This window comes from Myotis myotis, unplaced genomic scaffold (assembly GCF_014108235.1).
Source record: "Myotis myotis isolate mMyoMyo1 unplaced genomic scaffold, mMyoMyo1.p scaffold_m19_p_6, whole genome shotgun sequence".
NCBI classification, from domain to species: domain Eukaryota; kingdom Metazoa; phylum Chordata; class Mammalia; order Chiroptera; family Vespertilionidae; genus Myotis; species Myotis myotis.
In genome coordinates this window covers 42806667-42831605 of record NW_023416368.1, presented here as the reverse complement: position 1 = coordinate 42831605, position 24939 = coordinate 42806667, and the positions used below count along the sequence as shown (strand labels likewise).

The 24939-nt window shown below is 39.0% G+C and overlaps 2 protein-coding genes across 16 annotated transcripts in view; one reads left to right on the top strand and one right to left on the bottom strand.

Moving 5' to 3' along the window:
* PGRMC2 (progesterone receptor membrane component 2) overlaps window positions 1-11075 on the top strand; it is a 40821-nt gene extending 29746 nt beyond the window's left edge. The window contains exons 7-8 of the transcript XR_004968214.1: window positions 1994-2070; window positions 11040-11075. The gene's annotated coding sequence lies outside the window, so the exon portion shown is untranslated. The remainder of the gene's footprint in view (window positions 1-1993; window positions 2071-11039) is intronic.
* Window positions 11076-16365: 5290 nt separating this feature from the next.
* LARP1B (La ribonucleoprotein 1B) overlaps window positions 16366-24939 on the bottom strand; it is a 94309-nt gene continuing 85735 nt past the window's right edge. For 11 of the 15 annotated variants that reach the window (XM_036313234.1, XM_036313236.1, XM_036313244.1 and 8 more), the window contains 3 exons: window positions 20721-20830; window positions 19956-20083; window positions 17049-18295 (listed from right to left, as the gene is read on the bottom strand). In XM_036313234.1, the coding sequence (XP_036169127.1) occupies window positions 18050-18295; window positions 19956-20083; window positions 20721-20830 (484 nt within the window). In that variant the 3' untranslated portion in view covers window positions 17049-18049. Of the gene's footprint in view, window positions 16848-16948; window positions 18296-19955; window positions 20084-20720; window positions 20831-24939 lie in introns of those variants that run through there. The other 4 variants (XR_004968225.1, XM_036313240.1, XR_004968226.1 and 1 more) reach the window with 4 other exon arrangements.

Below are 24939 nucleotides of genomic sequence, written 5' to 3'. Positions count from 1 at the left end.
GGATATAGAGTTCAAGGCCACGTTTATAAGGTTTTTCAAGAATTTTATGGAAACCGCCGATAAATTTAATGAGTCCCTCAATAAGTATAGTGAGACCATGGAGGACATGAAAAAGGACCAACGAAATTAAGCATACACTGACTGAAATAAAGAATTATCTACGGAGATCCAACAGCAGACAAGAGGATCCCAAAAATCAAGTCAAAGATTTGAAATACAAAGAAACAAAAAATACCCAACTGAAAAAGAAAAAAGAAAAGAGATTCCAAAAATATGAAGATAGTGTAAGGAGCCTCTGGGACAACTTCAAGCGTACCAACATCAGAATTATAGGGGTACCAGAAGAAGAGAGAGGGCAAGATATTGAAAACCTATTTGAAGAAATAATGACAGAAAACTTCCCTCACCTGGTGAAAGAAATAGACTTCCAAGTCCAGGAAGCGCAGAGAACCCCAAACAAAAGGAATCCAAAGAGGACCACACCAAGACACATCATAATTAAAATGCCAAGAGCAAAAGACAAAGAGAGAATCTTAAAAGCAGCAAGAGAAAGACAGTCAGTTACCTACAAGGGAGTACCCATACGACTGTCAGCTGATTTCTCAACAGAAACCATGCAGGCCAGAAGGGAATGGCAAGAAATATTCAAAGTGATGAATAGCATGAACCTGCAACCAAGATTACTTTATCCAGCAAAGCTATCATTCAGAATAGAAGGTCAGAGAAAGAGCTTCACGGATAAGAAAAAGCTAAAGGAGTTCATCACCACCAAACCAGCATTATATGAAATGCTGAAAGGTATTCTTTAAGAAGAGGAAGAAGAAAAAGGAACTCTTACCATTTGCCACAGCATGGATGGAACTGGAGAGCGGATAAATACCACATGATCTCACTCATTTGTGGAATATAATGAACAACATAAACTGATGAACAAGGACTGATCCAGAGACAGAGAGGCATTGATTGGACTGTCGGGCTTTGGAGGGAGGGTGGGGGTAAGGGGGAAAGATCAACCAAAGGACTTACATGCAGGCATATAGGCCTAACCAATGGACACGGACAACGGGGGGGGGGGGGGGGGGCGGGTAGAGGGTAACGTGGGGACAAGGACACATATGTAATATCTTAATCAATAAAAATATATTAAAAAATAATAAAAAATAAATAAATAAAAATAAATTCAAAGTAAACATCATTACATAAAAGGGTACGGTCTTTTTTTTTCAATAGTTTTATTCATTTAAAACGGGCCATATCTGGGCGGGCCGTAGTTTGCCCACGGCTGGGCTAGTCACAACAAAGGTCCTTTTTAAAAATACAAAACATGCAAAAACAGCAAAAGCTCTCCCCATTAGCTGTTGGTTTCACTTTAGAAGCAATTGTCAGGAGTCAGGCAGCAAGTTGTTTGGGGCCCTCCTGACAAGATGTACATGTGATCCACAGAAGGAAGAGAGAAATCTCATCTTTGCATGTTAATTAAGAAGGACAGATGGCCCTGGGATTATTCAACCATATGTAGGTCAAGACTAAATGAATTAATAAGCAACTTAATTCTCAGCTGCCTCTAAGAGCTTATGGGGCATCTATGAACAAACAATTGCCATAGTATCCTGGGAAACAAGAGATGGGAGCAGGAGAGAAATTAAATTTCCTCACTGCACACTCAGTTCCACAGCCTGGGAAGGAACATCTCCATCTCTCTGCCACACACTGTCTTCTATATTGTATGTGAGATGTTAAAATTGAGTCAGCCTGGCCAGTGTGACTCAATGGTTGAGTGTTGACCTATGAACCAGGAGGTCATGGTTCGATTCCTGGTCAGGATCGGTGCAGGAGGCAGCTAATCAATGATTCTCATCATTGATGTTTCTATCTCTCCCTCTTTAAAATAAATAAAAACATTTTCTAAAAAAATGAGTCAAAAGTTATCTTGGTTTCCTGCATATAAATTGTATAACTGCAATTCATAGGGTCTCTCTCTCTCTTTTTTTAGGTTAAGCTTTCCTAACATTGATCATGTTAGGACTGAAAGCAAAGGGAACAGCCATAAGGAGAAATGTAACAAGACAGGTAACACATACTGGGGACCAAAGAAGGGGTTGGGCAACAAGTTCTGAAAGGCCTCCCAGGAGGGGGTTGCTGGAGGCAGATCTTGAGCTGGACCTGGAAAGGCAAATAGCAACAATTAAAGGGAGAAGAGGACCAGGAAAACCATGAGCAAAAGGCAGCAGCAAGCTGTGCAAGGCAAGTAAGGGATGGGAATCCAGCCAGTATGACCAGATGACGGCAAGGAATTAGATAAGTCGGTACAGGTGATTATCAGCAAGACAGCCCTGGACAGCTGCAATGCTGACACCTTACAGGACGAACCAGTCTTTCCTCTTCCAGCATTCCTGCCAGAGACCAAAGAATAGAAACTAAAAACCCTCCAGGAGTTTGTACTGTGCTAGGAAGGTAGTTTCCTCCCTCCTCTCTGCTCTCTCCACCCTTCCTGTACCAGTTATTGGCCCTCCCCAGCTTCTCTCTCCCTCCCTCTTACCAGGCTGACCTCTCTGTAGACCTGACTGGTTTTCCCTCTTCATCTCTTCTTCTAAATGGCAAGCCATTTGCATCTAAGGAGAGGCCTACATTTGTTCAACTATCTCTGGATGGGCAAGTTTAATTTTCTGAGCAAAGGGTGAGTGTTACAGCCAGTAGTCAGATCCAGCGCTACTGGTATTAACACGCATTTTGCCCCTTCTGCTTCCTGGGTAGATGAGAGCTGGTCTGGAGCACTAAAGGGAAAGAAAGGAGCACAGCTTCTCATCTCCTTAAAAACCAAACACTGAGCTGCTATGATTTGTCTTTACAGCAAAACGAAAGGGATGTTAAGATGAATCAACAGGAATACATCCATTTCTCAGTCTTGTGAAGCAGCTTAGGAACTTTTTTTTTAAAAGTCTTTTTAAAAATATACTATAGCACAAAATTCAAAAGGAATAGGGCAAAAAGTCTTCCTTGCACCTAACCCTCCAGTTACCCAGTACTCCCCATGGGCAACATTATCACTTCCTTATTTATCCTTCTAGGGTTATTTTATTTGTATACAAGCAGATATGTGTATTTTTTAACCAAAAGGTAGAATCCTAGACATGATGCTGTATTCCTTGCATTTTTCCTGTAACATAGCTTGGAGATTATTTCTTTTTTTAAAAAATATATTTTATTGATTTTTTACAGAGAGGAAGGGAGAAGGATAGAGAGTTAGAAACATCTATGAGAGAGAAACATTGATCAGCTGCCTCCTGCACACCCCTCACTGGGGATGTCCCGCAACCAAGGTACATGCCCTTGACCGGAATCGAACCTGGGACCTTTCAGTCCGCAGGCCGACCTCATATCCACTGAGCCAAACCAGTCAGGGCATATTATTTCTTAATATCCCATTATTCCATATCAACTGTTAAGTTGCCACATTTCATAGAATCCCATTTTATAGTCATACTAGAGGCCCAGTGAATGAAATTCGTGCAGGGGGGCGGGGGGGTGTCCCTCAGCCCGGCCTACACCCTCTTGCAGTCCGGGACTGCTGGCTCCTAACAGCCTGCCTCCTGCCTGCCTGATCGCCCCTAACTGCCTCTGCCTAACTGCCTCATTGCCCCTAACCACTCACCTACCTGCCTGATCGCCCCTAACCACTCTGCCTGCCTGCTTGATCGCCCCTAACCACCTCTGCCTTGGTCCCCACCACATCAGCTTCATCTGGAAGGATGTCCGGAATGACATCCGGAAGGTCGTTCAGCTGTCCGGTCTAATTAGCATATTGTGCTTTTATTATTATGGACTCTTAACAATCAGTCTCTTATGGATAGTCAAGTTGTTCCTAATCACAGGTTATTAAAAAATGCTTCCATGACTATGCTAGTATGTACATCTTTGCACACATGTACTGACTATATTGGTAGGGTTAATTCCTGGAAGTGGAATTGCTAGGTTGAATGATAAATGCACTTCAAATTTTGAAAGTTTTTCTAAATTTTCAATCATATAATTTTTGTACCAATTTATACTCCCAAGAACAATGGCTAACACTTTTCAAAATATTGTTCTCTTGTGACTCTCCGATCCCTTCCTAAATGCAAGGACTCTAGTAGTAAATCTGAATTTTAAGGTAGCTAATGAAGTAATAAAAAAGGTCAGGTGACACCAGGTAGTGTTTTAAGCATATATGCCCTGTTTACCAGGCATGACTTTTGCAATCCCACAGCCCTCCCAGCTTCTGCTGCAGGCATGGCTGCTATATTCATCTGCTGGCTCAATAAGTCCACACTGTAAGCAGAAATATTATATGAGGTAAAGAAATTGCCATACTCAATGTCTTGAATTCTCTTAGAGCTTTAAAAGAATTATAAGGGAAACAAACACAGGTGGCGGCTGACCTAGTTAACTCTCTGGTATCACTTTGGAGCTACTTAAAATAAAAGTCCCGTGGAACACAAGGAAGGACATTCATAAAGTCCATGCTAAAATCATTATCCCAGCTGAAACCGGTTTGGCTCAGTGGATAGAGCGTCAGCCTGCGGACTGAAAGGTCCCAGGTTCGATTCCGGTCAAGGGCATGTACCTGGGTTGCGGGCACATCCCCAGTAGGAGATGTGCAGGAGGCAGCTGATCGATGTTTCTAACTATCTCTCTCCCTTCCTCTCTGTAAAAAATCAATAAAATATATTTAAAAAAAATTTTTTTTAATAAATAAATAAAATAAAATCATTATCCCAACATAAAAGCAATTTTTTTAGTAACTGAAATCTGAGACCTATTTTAATTGCATGGTCGACTAGAATCAATTTAAGTTAAAGCATATCCATGCATGCTTCTCGTTTTTCTTTTACATGTTGCCTTGCCATCCTTCACAATGTTCTCCCAAATAAAGTCCTTTCCCATGCCATGCCATCGTGTAACAGAGCTTCTTACTTTGGTTCATGCCTCATGTTCTAAAATTATCCCATCTCCCCAAATAAGGTTCTTTTTTAAATTTTTTATTTATTTCAGAGATGAAGGGAGAAAGAGAAACATCAGTGATGAGAGAGAATCATTGATCAGCTACCTCCTGCATGCCCCCCACTGGGGACAGAGCCCACAACCTGGGCATGTGCCCCTGACTGGAGTCAAACTCAGGATCCTTTAGTCCACAGGCTGAAGCTCTACCTACTGAGCCAAACCAGTTAGGGCAGTTCATTCTTCTCTGAACCTAATTTTTCATGAATTTTCAGCTTGAGGGGCTATTATTTCCCCCTCCTAAAAGTACTTAAGATTTTCCTTTTAATCCTCACCCGAGGATATGTTCTTATTGATTTTAGAGAAAGGAAGGGGGAGAGAGAAAAATGTCGATGTGAGAAACATTGATAGGTGGCCTCTCATATTCACCCCGACCGGGGATCGAACCAGCAACCTAGGTATGGGACCTGAGTGGGAATAGAACCCATGACCTTTTGGTGTATGGAACAGTGCTCCAACCAACTGAGCCTCCCAGCCAGGGATATACTTAAGATTTTTTAAAAATATATATATTTTATTGATTTTTTACAGAGAGGAAGGGAGAGGAATAGAGAGCTAGAAACATCGATGAGAGAGAAACATCGATCAGCTGCCTCCTGCATACCTCCCACTGGGTACGTGCCCACAACCAAGGTACATGCCCTTGACGGGAACCAAACCTGGCACCCCTCAGTCCACAAGCCGACGCTCTAATCCACTGAGCCAAACCGGTTAGGGAATACTTAAGATTTTTAATAGCAAAAACAGATTAGTGCCAGATAGTAATTTACATGTATTTTCATTTATATATTGGAGTAGAAAAAATAAAAAATAATTAAACATTGGAATAGAATAAGGGCCCATAGATTAACCTAGTTTTCCCAGTTAGGGCACGTTAGCTCAGAATCAGAATTTGGATGCAGAGCTACTTAACTCCAAGTCCACAGTTTCCTCCCTCCCATTAGTCTTTTTGCTTGAAAACCCCCTAAAATACTTTTCATACACTTTGTACCCTTCATGTTTTAAGTTGACATTTAATAGTTGCAAAGGTTATAATTTTTAGCATATAGTAAACACTGACACCTATAAATAAAAGTATAAACATCACTTTTTAAAACCCAGATATAACTTTTAAGTCAATGTTTTAAAATGTATGAGCAAGCTCTTCTTTAACATTTAGAAAACTTACACCTTTCCCTTTTCTCCTTGAACTTGTACTTCCATTCCATTTTCTCCAGGTTTTTGTTCTAATACATTTTAATGTTTGAAAGTCTTATTGACCACCAGATATAGATATGTATCTGCAACAAAAATAAGTATATAATTTAAATTTTATTTACTTTCCTCTGACCATAAGTAATTTTAATAAAAATTTTCCTCTACGCCGAAACCAGTTTGGCTCAGTGGATAGAGCATCGGCCTGCAGACTGAAAGGTCCTAGGTTCGATTCCGGTCAAGGGCATGTACCTTGGTTGCAGGCACATCCCCAGTGGGAGATGTGCAGGAGGCAGCTGATCGATGTTTCTCTCTCATCGATGTTTCTAACTCTCTATCTCTCTCCCTTCCTCTCTGTAAAAAATCAATAAAATATATTTTAAAAAAAAATTTCCTCTACATTGTTATTATAATTATTAATACATAATTGATCAAGACAACATGTATGCACATTTTGATAATTATTTAGAGTCCCAAAGGGACTTGGTGGTGATTCAGGGGAGGTTTCTCCCATCTTAGGGCTCTGCTCTCTTCAGCATGTGGCTCCCACACACCGCGAAATAGAGACAATGAGCAAGGATGTGGCACATGGGCAGGTCTGGAAGTGGTGCCCCTTACTTCCTCTGCCTTCCAATACCCAGAACCAGCTCTCCCAGCACACCTAAAGCAGCAGGAGCATGGGCATGCTATCCAGCCGTGTGACCAGGGAAGGAGATAGGGATTGGATGAACAGCTTTCTGCCACAAGTTTATTGGAGATACAGTGGGGCCTTGACTTACAAGTTTAATTCGTTCCATGACGGAGCTCGTAACTCAGATTACTCGTATGTCAAAAAGTGAACGAGTGAGACATGTGATGCTGGGCTGATATTGTGGCGTTCACTGTGACGTTCGCTGCGCCAGCTAGCGGTGGGGTATCTGAAGCTGGCTCATAACCCGAATTTTAGCTCGCAACTCAAAGCAAAAAATCGGCCAAGAGACGGCTCGTATCTCGAAAAACTCATTAGTCGGGACACTCGTAAGTCAAGGCCCCACTGTACATGATTGAGAAGAATCATGATCCAACTTTTAAAATAAATCTAATAAAAGAAACACTTTAGTCTGCTAAAAATGTCTGTCTGGCAGCCATTTAAAAATAAGGTCTAGCCCTAGCCAGTTTGGCTCGGTGGATAGAGCGTCGGCCTGCGGACTGAAAGGTCCCAGGTTCGATTCCGGTCAAGGGCATGTACCTTGGTTGCGGGCACATCCCCAGTAGGGGGTGTGCAGGAGGCAGCTGATCGATGTTTCTTTCTCATCGATGTTTCTGACTATCTCTCTCCCCTCCTCTCTGTAAAACATCAATAAAATGCATTAAAAAAAAAAAATAAGATCTAGCCCTAGCTGGTTTGGCTCAGTGAATAGAACATCGGCCTGCAGACTGAAGGGTCCCAGGTTTGAATTCTGGTCAAGGGCACATGCCCAGGTTGAGGGCTCAATCCCCAGTAGGGGGCATGCAGGAGGCAGTCGATCAATGATTTTCGTCATTGATATTTCTCCTTTCCTCTCTTAAATCAATAAAAATATTTTAAAAAATTAAAAAAATAAGATCTAGCCCAGCCAGTGTGACTCAGTGGTTGAGCATCGACCTATAAACCAGGAAGTCATGATTCTCCCGGCCAGGGCACATGCCTGGGTAGCAGGCTTCATTGGTATTTGCATCTCTCCCTCTCTAAAACAAATTTTTAAATTATTTTAAAAATAAGATCTTATAAATAGGAAGTAGAAAGTTTTAAATATTTTATCAGATGATATTAGACTCAGTTACTGTAATATATATTTTGTATGATTTAAGAAAAACATGCTCTAACTTTATCATTGTAACACATTGAACACCAAACAAAAATACCCAATGCCTTACTCTCAACAGAAATATTTATAAAGAAGAGAAATTCAGCAAGTCTTATAACGTTATGGAAGGTCAATGAATCATTAAAGGTTTTACCTTTGTGTGGCTTTCACTTCTAGAGCAATATTTGGGACTAGAGGCCCAGTGCGCAAAATTGGTGTGCTGGAGGGGGTTGTCCCTCAGCCCGGCCTGAGCCCTCTCGCAACCCAGGGCCCCTCGGGGGATGTCAGATTGCTGGTTTAGGCTCCCGAGGGGTCCCAGATTGTGAGAGGGATGTAGCAGTGTGCCAGGGGTTGGTGGCCAGGGAGGAGCCAAAACCAGAGCCAGGCACTGCAACGCTCACGCTTATCCTGGCCCGCCATGCCTGCTGCCACCACTTAGTGCGGTGGAGTCGTGAGAGGCTCCCGCCTCCGCTGCTGCCCTCATCAGCTGTGAGCCCAGCTTCTGGCTGAGCAGTGCTCCCCTGTGGGAGCACACTGACCACCAGGGGGCAGCTCCTGCATTGAGCGTCTGCCCCCTGGTGGTCAGTGTGCATCATAGTGACTGGTCGACCAGTCGTTCTGCCATAATGGTCGCTTAGGCTTTTATATATATGAATGGATAAGGGCAATGCCTTTCTTTTACAAACTGGGAAAAAGACTTTTAGGAACTTGAGCATATAAGATCCATCAATTTTAGGGGAAAATGCTTATGGAAGTTAATAATCTGGAAATTGACCTTTTTAAAATGACCTATGCCTTTGTAAACTCCTGTTAAAGTATTTATGTACTCCTGGCAAGCCTCCAATTTAAGGACTACTGCATTATACCATAGTGCCTCAACTACCCAAAGGTTTCCAAAAGTGTGTTTTTGACAAACTCATGAGATATATTGTTGCTTCCCTTGGTCGACTATACATTGTTTTATGCAAAAGGAAGTAAGTGGCAGTGAGAAGGTCACTGTAGTGCCCCTGAGTCTACTAGAGGAATAGGTCATAGAAAGGCAGATTCTCATATCCTGCTGAAGGACTGGATATTTATGATGTGGCAAAAGTAACAGATTGTAGTGATGCTGGGTAAAAATGAGTAAAATTGTTAACTGAATGAACAAAAGGAAAGAACTACAAGTGAGACATTACCATAGCTCAGATTCCTGACCTGGTGAGTGCTTACTGCATGCAGACATGTTAAATGCCTTACATCTAATCTTTAGAACACTATGAGGTAAGCACATTTTGTAGATGAAGGACTGTAACTTAGTGAGGGGAGCCAGGATTCAATTCATGTTTCTAACAAGTTAAGTTTGGAATAATAAATCCTAGTAGTAATCTAAGTAAGGATTATCTTCCCCAAAGAACCCATAAATATACAAAATTCTACTAAATTTTGGAGTTTCATAGAGCCTCCCTTCTCAAAGCTGTTAAAAGTCAACCTTACCTTAGAATATACTCAAGGGCATTTAACTGAAAACCAGAAAAGTTTAACATTAACATCATAGTACCATGATTATGTTCATATTGTAATGAAGATCTAATGTATCTTAATGAACCCTGAGAAAGGTACTCAATTTTGTAGACCTGGCATATTAAAAACAAAAAACAACAAACAGCATACCTGCATTTTTTTTTAAATATATTTTAAAGATTTTTCACAGAGAGGAAGGGAGAGAGATAGAAAGTTAGAAACATCAATGAGAGAGAAACATCGATCAGCTGCCTCCTGCACATCTCCCACTGGGGATGTGCCCGCAGCCCAGGTACATGCCCTTGACCGGAATCGAACCTGGGACCTTTCAGTCTGCAGGCCGACGCTCTATCCACTGAGCCAAACCGGTTTCGGCCATACCTGCATTTTTAATGAAGCAAATATGTATATTGGCAGAAACCATTCTATTAACCAAATCATGTCTTAACTGGCCTAGTTAAAAACAGACTCACTGTAAAGAGTATGAAGCAAGAGGTTCTTCCTGTTAATTAACCATGTGGCATATTCCCTTCAAACTGTAAACACTGACTAGAATATCATTATTTCTGAATAATACTATAGTATTTTCTGTTGACAATAATCCTATAATACTAAATTTTCTAAGCATATTATAAAATGTTCAGTTTAGTTTTTATTTTACCTTACCTATTTGTGCAAAACCATTTGTAAGAGTAACATCTAGTATTAAGTTTCTCAGTTTCAGGCAGGACCCATTTGCTAACTTGCTGTGTGATTTAGCTACACAGCTTAAGTTAGCCAGACATTTAAACAGATGTAGTTTACAATTTCCGTGTGTTTACAAACTGAGAGTTCATCACTAGTAATGCTAATGAAGTACTTTTTTTTTTTTTTCGCACTTTTTAAAATATCTGTATTTTTATTGATTTCAGAAAGGGAGAGGGAGAGATAGAAACATCAATAATGAGAGAGAATCATTTACCGGCTGCCTCCTGCAAGCCCTCTACTTGATATTGAGCCTGCAACCCAGGCATGTACCCTTGGCCGGAATCAAACCCAGGCCTATGCTCTGGAATGCAAGAGTAATTGATATAATTATATGTCACCACAAGATGGAGTTAGAGTTCTCCAAACACACACTCATTCTGTCAAAAGACTACAGATCTTATTCCATCCTGCCATCTAGTGGCAATAAAAGTAAGCATTACTCTATCACAGCAATTTTCAACCTTTTTCATCTCATGGCACATACTAATTACTAAAATTCTGTAGCACACCAAAAAATTATAATCTTGCCATTCTGACAAAAAAAAATAGGTATAATTTTGATTCATTCACACTACGCGGCTATTGTGTTGTTTGTTGCCTTTTTTATTTGATAATCCAAGGGAAAAGAAGGTCAGTGCCCCTAACTAGTTAGGTATTGCATGCTTTAAGAATTCTTTCCTCTCTTTTTGTGTGTGTCTGTCTTTCTCTCTCTAAAAATAAAGAATTATTTTTTAGGGATTGGAGCCAAGATGGCTGCATAGGTTAACGCCAGAGTTTTCTGCCTCGAACAACCACTTCAAAAATACAACTAAAAGACAGAACGGACATCATCCAGAACCACAGGAAGGCTGGCTGAGTGGAAGTTCTACAACTAGGAGGAAAGAGAATAACATACCGAGACTCAGAGGAGGCGCAGTGCTGAAGTCAAATACTAAGGTGCGGAGGTGCACGGAGCGGGCTGGTGGCTGAGGGTGCGGTTGTCTTTTCCAATCGGGAGGGAGTCTCAGATTCTGAGCTCCAGATCCGGGCAAGTCTCTAGGGACCCAGACTCAAACGGGAGAAGTGGTACTATCTGGCTTCGGTCGGAACTCGAAGGCAGCTTTCTCTCCGAGGTTTGCAGCGGTTGCTGGGACTCTGAGAGGCAGAGCCCCCCGGACGGGACTGAGAGCAGCCATAACTGCTCGCTCAGCCCGCCCTGTTGATCCCCTGGGACACGCCCCGCCCAAGCCCTGCACAGAGCCATTTGCCGGATAGCCTCAGGCAAAGGCTAGATTAGCACCTCCCTAGAGGACAGAAGTTCTCTCACTGCAGACACAGCTGATTATCACAGCCACTTGGCCTGGAGCTCAAATCCCCTCTAGTATTACCTACAACAATCAAGGCTTAACTACAACAAGACTGCGCACAAAGACCACTAGGGGGTGCACCAAGAAAACATAAAAAAGTGCAGAGACAAAGAAACAGGACACAAATGTCAGAAATGGAAGATACAAACCTCAAAACCACACTTTTGCCGAAACCGGTTTGGCTCAGTGGATAGAGCGTCGGCCTGCGGACTGAAAGGTCCCAGGTTCGATTCCGGTCAAGGGCATGTACCTGGGTTGCGGGCACATCCCCAGTAGGAGATGTGCTGGAGGCAGCTGATCGATGTTTCTCTCTCATCGATGTTTCTAACTCTCTATCTCTCTCCCTTCCTCTCTGTAAAAAATCAATAAAATATATTTAAAAAAAAAAAAACCACACTTTTAAGGTCTTTCAATAATTTTCTAAAAACTGCCGATAAGTGTAGTGAGATCCTCAAGAAATCTAATGAGACCCTCGATGTTGTGATAAAGAACCAACTAGAAATTAAGCATACACTGACTGAAATAAAGAATATTATACAGACTCCCAACAGCAGACCAGAGGAGAGCAAGAATCAAGTCAAAGATTTGAAATGCGAAGAAGCAAAAAATACCCAACCAGAAAAGCAAAATGAAAAAAGAATCCGAAAATACGAAGATAGTGTAAGGAGCCTCTGGGACAGCTTCAAGCGTACCAACATCAGAATTATAGGGGTGCCAGAAGATGAGAGAGAGCAAGATATTGAAAACCTATTTGAAGAAATAATGACAGAATGCTGGGGTCCAACCCCAGCGGGTCCAGGGGTCCCCAAAGGTGTGGACGGAGTCGGCGAAGAAGGAATGACATGGAGACAGCGTTCAGTTGATCAGCAGCCTAGCCAGGATCTCTAGCCAGGATCTCCAGCCAAGTTCTGGTCTGGATCTCCAGCAAAGTTCTGGTTCGGATCTCCAGCCAGGTTCTGTGTCCATGTTCTCTTGCTAGGTTCTCCAGGTTCCCCAGCCAGGTTCTGTAGCCATGTTCCCTCGCTAGGTTCTCCAGCCAGGTTCTGTCCAGGTTCTCCAGCCAGGTTCAGTCACCAAGTTCTAGTCAGGTTCTCTTGCCATGTTCTATAGTCAGGTTCAGTCCAGGATCTTTTGCCATGTTCTCTCCAGCGAAGTTCTTTTGTCTCTAGAGAACGTTCTGTGTAGGTTCTGTGCCTAGGTTCTATCTCTCTTGGTTCTGTCTTCTTACATCTGTATTTATACCAGTTGATTCCAATCCTATCAATCTCTATTTCAAAGGTTAGGGCGTTTCTTATCTCCATTCCAGGGAGTAAAGATTATGTAGCTTAAGCATGATTGTTCATAGTTAAAGTGATTAATTACCCGCCTGGCACTTAGTTAAGAGGTTTTTATTCCCTCCCTAACTTCAGGGGAAAATCCCTACCTGGGGAAACAACCTTTCTCAGAGACCTTGGTTAAAACACATAGTGCCAAGAAGGTGAGCAAACATATTAAGAACAGTATGCCATATATGCCAGGTCCCTTGAAACAACAAGCATGGACCGACTCCCGGCAACAGAAAACTTCCCTTACCTGGTGAAAGAAATAGACTTACAAGTCCAGGAAGTGCAGAGAACCCCAAACAAAAGGAATCCAAAGAGGACCACACCAAGACACATCATAATTAAAATGCCAAGAGCAAAAGACAAAGAGAGAATCTTAAAAGCAGCAAGAGAAAGAAAATCAGTTACCTACAAGGGAGTACCCATACGACTGTCAGCAGATTTCTCAACAGAAACTTTGCAGGCCAGAAGGGAGTGGCAAGAAATATTCAAAGTGATGAATAATACCAAGAACCTACAACCAATATTACTTTATCCAGCAAAGCTATCATTCAGAATTGAAGGTCAGATAAAGAGCTTCACAGATAAAAAAAAAAAAAGCTAAAGGAGTTCATCACCACCAAACCAGTATTATATGAAAGGCTGAAAGGTATCCTTTAAGAAGAGGAAGAAGAAGAGAAAGGTAAAGATACAAATTATGAACAACAAAAATGCATCTATCAACAAGTGAATAAATAATCTGATGAACAGAATAAACTGGTGATTATAATAGAATCAGGGACATAGAAAGGGAATGGACTGACTATTCTTGGGGGGGAAAGGGGTGTGGGAGATGCGGGAAGAGACTGGACAAAACTCGTGCACCTATGGATGAGGACAGTGGGTGGGGAGTGAGGGCGGAGGGTGGGGCGGGAACTGGGAGGAGGGGAGTTATGGGGGGGGAGGGAAGAGGAACAAATGTAATAATCTGAACAATAAAGATTTAATAAAAAAAAAAAAAAGAATTATTTTTTCAAAGTATGCCCTGGCTGGGTAGCTCAGTTGGTTAGAGCATTGTCCTGATTCATCAAGGTTACAGGTCAGGTCACATACAAGAAGCAACCAATGAATGCATAAATAAGTCGAACAACAAATTTATGTTTCTCTCAAAATGAATTTTAAAAATTAAAAATTCTTGTGGCACACCAGTAGAAAATCACTGCTGTATTGAATCAGTCTTCCTTATGCAAGAGGAAAATAAAGATAAGCAGTTCACAAGAGCTAAGAAATTAGTTGAAAGGCAAGATTAAGTACAGAAAAAAAAAAGTAGTATCATTTAGTATAATGGCAAGAAGCATGAGAAAGTGTCAGATTGGAGTACCAAACTGGCAAATAAATTAAAAAAATAAAAACCTCTTTCCCTAGCTACCAGTAAGGTGCTTGGTCCTTCTGAAGACACTAGGGCCATATTGGGGTGAGGCCCTCAGTTCATCAGGCAACTAGCACTGTGCCCCAGCATGGGCCCTGCACTCATCCACACCATGGCCTCTGTCTCTGAGCTCACCTGCATCTACTTGGCCCTCAACTTGAGGATAAGATCAATGTCCTCATTAAAGAAGCCGGTGTAAATGTTGAACCTTTGTTTTTTTAGTTAATCCCTCACCTGAGGATATTTTTCCATTGATTTTTAGTTAGAATGGAAGAGAGAGGGAAAGACAGAAACATCAATTGGTTGTCTCTTACACGCGCCCCAACCAGGGCCGGGCTGGGGAGGAGCCTGCAACCAAGGTACATGCCCTTGACTGGAATCGAACCTGGGACCCTTTGGTCCTCAGGCAGACACTCTATCCACTGAGTCAAACCGGCTAGGGCAATGTTGAACCTTCTGACAGGTCTGTTTGCAAAGGTTTTGGCCAATATCAACAAGGGGAGCCTCATCTGCAGTGTAGGGGCTGGTGAACCTGCCGCAGCAGCTGTGCTGTACCAGCAGGAGGTCCTGCCCCTCCACCACTGCTGCCCCAGCTGAGCAGGAGAGTGAAAGGAAAGAAAGAAAAATAGAGGAGTCTGAGGATGACATGGGCTTTGGTCTTTCTGACGAAACCTCTTTTGTATCACATTCAATAAAAAGCTGAATTCTGCAAGAAAAATAAAAATATATTTTAAACATAACTTCCTTCCTTAATCCCTTTTAGTAGGAAAGTAGTTTTGATTTAAACTTTTTAACACTGCCTTTTGTATGAAATAAAATTTTTAAAAAACCTGCAAAATAATAAGGATGGAAGCATCTAAGGTCAGTAGGGTAAATTTTGGGTAGGGCTCTTTAGATTTATAGCCAATAATGTTTTCTTTTTATTGAATAGCAATGCTTTTATTTGAGTTTGATTTGCTGGAATTCCTTTAAGGAGTATACTTTTTTAAAAGTTTTACCCAAAAAATGTACATACCATGTCAAATATACACTAACAAAATTCGAAAGTGAAGTGTTAATATACTTGATAAGTAAAAAAATAATATAGTTAATGAGCAATATTATCACTCAGTAGCATCTTGATGAAAATGATGACATTAGCCAGGTTGGTGTGGCTCAATGGGTGAGCGTCAACCCATAAACCAAGAGGTCTCTGGTTCAATTCCCAATCAGGGCACATGCCCGGGTGGCGGGCTCCATCCCCAGTAGGGGGGTGTGCAGGAGGCAGCCGATCAATGATTCTCTCATCATGGATGTTTCTATCTCTCTCCCTCTCCCTTCCTCTCCAAAATCAATAAAAATATATATTTTTAAAAATAATGACATTAGAATACTATTTTTTGCTGCTAAATCTTTCAGAGAGAGATTGATAATAAGCAGTGTTGGTGAGGATGTAGGAAAACATGCTGAAGAAAGTTTTATAAACTGTGCAACCATGTTAGAGTAGTACGTTAAATGGGAATACATTTTTACTTAGAATTTCAACTTCAGGAATTTATGCTAGGCAATAACTCCAAGTTTATACATAAAAGATTTTATCTATAGGGATGTTATTAAATTGCTGATAGTAAAGAACCCAAACCTTCCCACAAGCTAAAGTTAAACAATAGATGATAGTTAAATAAACTATGGTGAGTACAATAAATAGATGATAGTTAAAAAAAAAAAAAAAGATGATAGCTAAATAAACTATGGTGAGTCCACATGTTGGAACACTATGTAAATGGTAAAAGTCATGTTGTGGAAATATCAATGGCATCAGTAAAATGCTCACCTCCATGTGAGAAAACAGATTATTATGCTATATGTATAGCATGATACCAATTTTGTTTTTTTCTGTTTTAAAAAGGTACTTTTATTCTTTGTGCTTTTCTAAGTTCCGCAATGTACAGACATTAATTTTATAATAAAAATGTGATAGAAATTACTAATTTATTACACATCACAAAATTCTTGATTACTATATTTTCATATAAAATATACAATTTTCCAATCAAATTTAGGTAAGTACAAAAAAATCTTATATTATAAATACAGGTTTCAAATGTATGTGTTCAAAAAAAAAGGGATATTGAGAGAAAAATTTTAGATCATTTCAAGAGATGACTTAAAGGGAATAAGCATGGTTTGGTAATTTCTTACTGAAAAGCCAAAGCTACATATCCACTTAAGAAAACATTTAAACATTTATTATCCTAATTCATTAGCTGTTTTGCATTGTCTATTCAAAACTCTAAGTAAAATTTATTTTATTTTCTAAATATTCAAATTTGACTGTTTCTTAAAATTAAAACATCAAAATGACCCCCCAAATATTAAATATTATAAAACTGAAAGTTATTTATGCATGGGAAATAACCTAATGAACATCTCTTATTAAATAGCCTATTTATCCAAACAAGATTATATGTATTTCAATGTTGCCATTCTATAGGAAAAAGACACCAAAAAGAAAATAATAAATTAATTCAGTGTATTAAACCAGCTGCTACTACCAATACAAGAAAATATGTGCTAAATAAAAATGAATATGTTTATAACTGAAACTTTATTCACAAAATATAATGGTCTTCTAATAGCAATGTTTGAATATTACAACTAAACAAAAGTAATGAAAAATCAATTCAAATAACTTAGAAAGTGCTTTATTTTTTAATTCCCACAAAAACTGAAACTATCATTTACATCAGTTGCAATAGCAATAAAAATTAGAAATCAATGTACTATAACTCTTGAAAACACAAGCATAAAAAACTAAAAGCAACAAGAAGGAAATCTAAGTGCTCCTTTTAAATTGAAGATAATCTGTTTGTGATATATCCACCTGCAGATGTACAAAGAGCTGATGCATTCAAAACAGTGCAAGATTTAATTAATTTAGGACAACATTCCAACCCAGTTTTCACTACTTTTCAATTGCTTTTGCAGGTTTATGTAGAATCACAAAAAGTAAATCACTCCTAATATGTAACCAGCTAATACCAATTTACAATACTCCACACCAACACAACAATAACTATAGAAATCATGAGGTTAAACTCACAGGGGAAAAAGGAAAATCTTGCATCCAAAGTGCGTATGCTTTAATATAACTGCAATATATTTCTACTTTTGTTAAAAACAAAAAAAAAAAAAAAGGTTTTCTTTACACATCTAAAAGCAAATGTATCATTTCATATTCTTTTTCTGAATTAAAAAATATTTACGTAATCTTCCTTTGTTTTTAATTTCAAATATGAATTGATAGTGGGGTAATTAGATTCTTTAAGAAAGCTCTATAGATGAATACAACATACTATATCTTCTTTAAGAAGTATGACCTGAAATGTTAGGCATTCCTTGTGTTGTTTTTGAATGTATTTTAAGGAATGCTGTTCTTGTAAACAATGGCCTTGAAAAAGAAATACTGAGACCTATTCATTACTAGAGGATCTCTATAATAGATCACCAAAACTATCCTGTTCATGAAGTCAGGGAAAACATTTTTAGAATTTATCTTGCTATGGAAAAAAAATGGTACCACTTTTCTTCCTTCTTCTTTTTTCTGATCATCACAATTAAACATCAGGTTTTCCCAAATAAATATTGATGTAAATGTTGATTTCAAGGGCAAGCAACTTTCATAAGCATCTACTTCTCAGACATTTCACCATTTGTGGAGACTGAGGCAGCACTGTTCTGGTGTGAATTGTCACTGGACTCCTGTGACATATTCCTTCTGGGAGAATGTATTGGAACCTGAAGTTGACTGGCAGATGCAGGCTTAGCAGCATTTGGTGACTTTGTGGAGGAATTAGATGGAAGTCTATGATGATCACTCTCTGAATCAGAAGTAGATGAATGTCGTTTTCTTCTAAATTCCTCACTAATGGGGGGCTGCAAATTATGAAAGACAACACAGTAACGATTATACTATTTTTCCTCCATTTAAAATCTAAGGCCAGACTTTTCCAACAAAGAGGAAACTGTTTGTGCTCCAGCAGATTTTATTAGTATACAAAAAACTTAACAGCAATTTAAGGTATTAACTTGAATGTCCTTCCAATTAAATCATCTTGCTAGTATTTTTTCATTCTTTCACTCAACACATGTTTATCAAGCATCTCTTATGTTTTAGGGCTTGAACTACACAGCAGGTAAAAAGTGTAAGCTTGGGTTCCTTGCTTCAAGAAAATGTTTCACAAGGATTATTTTCCATCTTTATTCAACCTCTATCAAATGTTAAGCATTTATAACTTTAGTCCCTTCCTCAGCCATAACCTCCTATCCTAGGCTTGCTTAAATGGCAATGTTTAACAAACAGATAAATGGAAGCAACGGGGGGAAAAAGAGATACCAAGTCAAACACCTTCAGCAAGTTTTAAGGTTTATCTCAAATTTCTAGGATAAGGACTGGAGAGCATTACTGATAGTACTACATTTAAACACTTTCAAACATAAATATCCAACCCCTTCAGACAGCAAGGACAGAGAGGCAGGTAGAAGAAAGGTATCCTGCATTTTTTAAAATCAGTCTTTTAGGCCTTTCCAGTGACCAAGATTTTAGAGCCCACAATGACACACAACCAAATATTTTCATTTGAAAACAAGTTAAGACCATAATCTCCTCCACCAATATTCTATTGTATTTGAAAGTGGAGGCCTGAATTCTTAGCTTCAATTCAGAAAGGACAAAAGTCACTATTATAAAGATAGTAGGGATGTCTCTGTGACAGAAATGGTTAGGCCACTCTAGAAACACAGCTCTTCAGTCCATTAACTCCATCCCTGAGCCATCTAATCCAGCAGTCGCCAACAAGTGGTCTATGAGGTCCAAAAGGTTGTTGACCACTGGTTTAAGAATATCTTTGGAGCTGCGGTCACCAACCGGTGGTTTGCAGACCACTGGTGGTCTGTGAGGTCCGCAAGGTTGGCGACTACTGATCTAATCCATTTAGATACAAAATTTCAAGACATATTACAGTACTAAGTAGCGATGAACCTAGCCTTCCTTTCATCTCTATTTTATACGTCCTGATGCTTCTTTGTCTTTTCTGATTTCTCTGTTCTCTTCTTCATCCTTTTTATCTTTTTATGTTCATCCCATTCTTTTTCTAATGCCTTCCTCTTTTAAAATCAATTGTTTAAAGCCTACCCTATTATCTCTACAGATGCACCTAACATTCTCGCCTAATTTTATTATGCAGGGAACCCAAGATTCATGTTACATCAGCATATGTTACAAAAACTATAAAAGTATATCAAAGGTGAAAAAATTTCAAGCTGCTAAGTGAGAAATTTGCAACATATCCACATAAAAGTTACTAAATCTATAATTTAACTATAGGAACATAACAAAATTGAAGTGAACTGACAATTGCACTGTAGTTATGTAAGATGTTAACATTTCGGAATTCTAGGTAAAAGAGTCTATGGGAATTCTCTACTATTTTTGTACCTGCTTTAAAGTTTGATTTCAAAACTGGAAAGTTAAATTTTCAAAATAAAAAGTTAAAAAATAAAATTAGTAATACAGAGGAAAGGACTTAAAACTTACATCAACGCGGAAGTCTTCTAACCTCTTAAAGCTACAGAGGTATTCCTGAAGTTTTGGGTCAATAGACTGTGTCTTAGATTGAGAATATTTTAGATAAGCCCAAAACTTTTCTAATCCATACAATTGACCTAATAACAGAAAAGAATATACATAATTATATAGAATTTTTTAAAAAATGATTCATATTGAACATAATCCTACCAGCAATAAACCATTTACCTTCCAATACACATATTGCTTAAGTCTTGAGAATAAGACATTTTAATGAATAAAGGCAGCTAACATTGAGCATTTACTATATACAGTGGTTTATTACATATTAAACTAATCTGAAGCATATACAACCCTGAATATAGTTGCTTTTGTATATATTACTGGTGAATAAGCTGAAACTAACAAGGTTAAGTAACTTGCCCAACATCACATAGCTAATAAGCAGTGGAAATGGGACTCGGACCTCACCCAGGCCCTGTGCTGTTACCCACTGTGCTGCCCCACCATTCCAGGCACATCCACTGATGCTACACAGAATTCTTACGTAACAGAATATCAGTGAATAGCCACATTTGTCAAGTGAATAATGACAAATACAACTCTTCACAGGAAAGGTCTTATTCCTTATGGTGCCCCAACCTTCATCAAGCACCAACTAGGGGCCTGAAGATATTAAGTGGTCTGCTTTGAAGACAAAGTTATGAATTCCCTATTCATTGATACTCAGGCTTAAAATGAACAAACTGAATAAGTTAGTTTTTGTTTTGTTACCAGATTCGTAGTCTTTTTTGGTTTCTTCTTGGAAATCCTTAAAAATTTCTTGTCTGAATTTTTTTTCCAGTCCGTAACTATAAAACCTGAAAAGACATTCTAATCCATACCTATGAAAAAGAAATAAAATACTCATAATTTTTTTGCCATGACAATATCAATATCTCATATTTAACAGCACTGATACAAGCAAATATGGCACAAATAACCCCAAACAAACAAAAAATGTTTTAAATGTTTAGCATGCAGATGTTTAGTTGAAGCAGTAACTAGTAATCCATCGTTGGCTTTGCTGTTTTTTGTTGACTCAGCCATAGTACTCCTGGAGGTACACTGGGAACATGGAGAATGAGAGGAACCCTTGGACAACGAGAATATAACTTCTTTAGACTGACAAAAGATCTCTCCCTGGAATTGCTAAGGAACTAGTCAAAAGATTTAATGATAAATTGGGAATGTTTTAGATTTTTCCCAAACCAAGGTTTATAATGGTGTGTTTGTGCATGGTATTAAATATTCTTGAACATAATCTTTACTCTAGAGAGATAAAGACCATACTCTTATGCTCTAAACCTTAGGTGTTGTTGACCCATTCGATAAAGTACATTTCATAAAAGACATTTTGCTAAAAGAATTTTAATCACTAAATAAATCAGAAAACAAATGTCCTTGTTTTCCTCTTTTAAGTACCTAGAAAATTGGAGCCCTAGCCGGTTTGGCTCAGTGGAATATTGGCCCACAGACTAAAGGGTCCTGGGTTTGATTCTGGTCAAGGGCAGGTACCTGAGTTGCAGGCTCAATCCCTAGCCCTGGTCGGGGCATGTGCAGGAGGCAACCAATCAATGGGTCTCTCTCACATCGATGTTTCTCTCTGTGTGTCTCTCCTGTTCCCTTCCACTCGGGTGGAAGAGTGTCTTTTCAGGTTTTATAGTTACGGACTGGAAAAAAAATTCAGACAAGAAAATTTTAAAGATTTCCAAGAGAGCCTGAGACAAGTTGTGGATAGTGGATCAGCAAACTACATGGGCTCAACCTCCAACTAACGGTGATGAGTAGAACTCATGAGAGCAGACAAAAATCAACAGGACAGCAGTGTAAGGGCCATGTCTAGCTCATTCAACTAAAATATGCCACAAAAGATTCCTCATTTTTAAAATCCTTGTCTGGGTGCCTCAGTGTATTAGAGAAGGGTGTGTGTGTGTTTTATAATTAGCTGATTTACAAAATAAAGAGTAATAGTCCAGAAGAATATCAACCTGCCAAGAGGAATGCAGGACTACCAACTACACACCCACAGATGAACTGGAGCCCTGTGCTCTGGTAGCCATAAGTGATGCTACTCTTGAGCTTGTTTGACTGAAGGTTAAGGGAAGGAAGGATTAAAGGAACACCAGTCCAGAATGACAAATCTGCCTTGACTCTCTTCTTAAGGGATCATATTACATTGATATCAGTGGTTCTCAACCTTGGCTACATCTAAGAATCATCTGGGAGCTTTTAAAAAATACTGATGTGCAGGCTCCACTGAAAACCATTAAAATTAGCATCTTTGGGGATGAAGCCTAAGCCCCTTTCTTCTTTTCTCTCTGAAAAGCAGAATTTAGAACTTTTGGGTTTTATCAAATTAATATTTTAGAGGAATGTTAGAATTTTTAGATTTTTGGAAAGAGCTAATAGACTACTACAACATTTGAGTTTTACTCTTATATTTTAGCAAATCAATTCCAAAGACCAAAAGTATAACATTAATAACACAACCCAAATATGCAGCATAACTGCTAGATGAAGAGCAGGGCAAGTGACCAGCATCTTAGTTGTCATTTATTCACGTACCACTCACTGTGAGACTGCTCAAAGACTAAGAACCAGAAAAAACTATATTTGAATTCTAGGCTTATAACTATATCCCTTTAAGTAGGGATAAAAATATCCTACTTTTTAAGAATAGATGAGATAGTAATTGTAAAGCACTTAGACCATGGCTGGCACATTAAAGATATGTAATAAATGTTATTTCTCTCCCTCCTTGAAACCATCTTAATGTTACTTATTGTCAATGGATATATTTAGTAAAAATCTTCTTCCTAATAATAATGACCACTCATTGAGCACTTGCTATATATGAGGTAATATGTTAAGCCCTTTACATGGTGTTTTGTTTAATCTTCACAATAACCTTACAAGGGTATCTACCATAATTTCCCCAACTTTATAACTAACCTAAAGCTTGGGGGGATTATAATTTGCCAGTCACAATAAATTAATGGGCTAGAACTCAAAACTATGTCTCATTTCAAAGCCTCCCAGTGCTGAACTATTATGCTCTACTTCCTAAGAAATAGCTAATCCAGTCTAGTCATGAACACTGAAGAAACAGACCCAAAATTATAAAAGATGTTGAAAAGCTATTAGAAACATACACAGAGAAGGAACTCCCAACCTAGACTTGGGTAGGAATGGAATCAGAAAAGTATTAGAAAGTCCTGCAGAAAAATAGTTTGCTTATTAAATAGCAAAATATGCTGAAATTAATTATAAGCATGGCTTTCAAACTTTTCTGAGTTTAATAGTAATAAAAATATTTTAATTTGTGAACAAGTCAATACAACACTCATATACACTGTGTGTGTACATAAAAGCACACATAAGTTTTTCGAACTACTCTTAAATTTCTACGTATGTATGAATTACGAGACAATTTAATCTTACTATGTTCAGTGCAGTCGTACTGTATTTTCTACAGTTTATTTTTAAGCAAGTCAGAATCACTACATTGATTTCTCAACTCTTCAATGGGTTACAAACCACACTGTGAATGTTAACATCGAGATCAGAAATGGCCAAGTTTGCCTTTTATGTCAAATCTGGTAAACTAGCTAGCAATGACATGTGCCTGTCATTCCTTACCAAGATAAGATGCAAATTAAATGGGCTTTATTTTTACAAGTCAGTGCAAATGCAATGTTTTCTAAAAAATTTTCTTGCAGCAAATTTTTCCCTCTTAAAGATCACAATATCTTTTTTTTTTTTTTTTTTTTTTTACTGATTTCAGAGAAAAGGGGAGAGGGAGAGGGAGAGGGAGAAACATAAATGATGAGAGAGAATCACTGATTGGCTGCCTCCTGCACGCCCCCTACTGGGGATCGAGCCCACAACCCCAGGCATGTGCCCTCGTCCAGAATCAAACCCGGTACTTTGGTCTGTAGGTCATTGCTCTATCCACTGAGCCAAACCAGCTAGGGCTAAAAATATATTTTTATTTGAGATTTACAAGAGGAACCCATTTTTAGACCTTGAAGAGAGGTAAATTTAGAAAATATTGAGTGGAAAATTATCTTTTTTCTTCTTTCCATCACTACTTCTTCCTCCCTTTACCCAGGAATAAATAGCTTGTAGTAGTCCACTCCGTGTTCTTTCTCACTCTCTTGGTCTGGTCTCAACTCAGCCTTATAGGCACTCTCAAAATTCCCCTTGAACATTTCCTCAAAAGAAAAAAGCAAGGTTTAACTCAAGGGTCCTCAAACTATGGCCCGCGGGCCACATGCAAATACAGATATTGTATTTGTTCCCGTTTTGTTTTTATACTTCAAAATAAGATATGTGCAGTGTGCAAAGGAATTTGTTCATAGTTTTTTTTTAAACTATAGTCCGGCCCTCCAACGGTCTGAGGGACAGTGAACTGGCCCCCTGTTTAAAAAGTTTGAGGACCCCTGGTTTAATTGGACAAAAAGAACGAGTTAGCAAAGCAGAGGGAGAAAGAAAAGAACAAACAGGTAAGGATATCTGAAGACAATTTGGATGCTAGAGAGCTTGGTTCACTCAGAGAACACATAGTTCAGTACCATTGCTGTCTAGAGCACTAACTGCAGTAAAAATGAAATTGGACAGGTAAATCAGGTCATATCATGAGAGGTCTTAGTTTTTCTTGGCTCAAGCACATATTAATTTGGGGACATATATGCACATGCAAGGGAAGTCTGTAATAGTGGGGACAAGAGAGAGAGAAATCTTTCAAATGTCATTTGGCCTTTATGCCATCCCTAAAATGGTCCCAAATGATCCCACCTCCTGGTATTCACAATCTTGTACAATGCCCTCCCACACTGTACCAGGGTGGGTCTATGAATGACACAATATGGCAGAAGTGATAGTATGTCACTTTCAAGTATAGATTATACATGACACCGAGGCATCCCTCTTAGAAGTTCTCCCTCTTTTG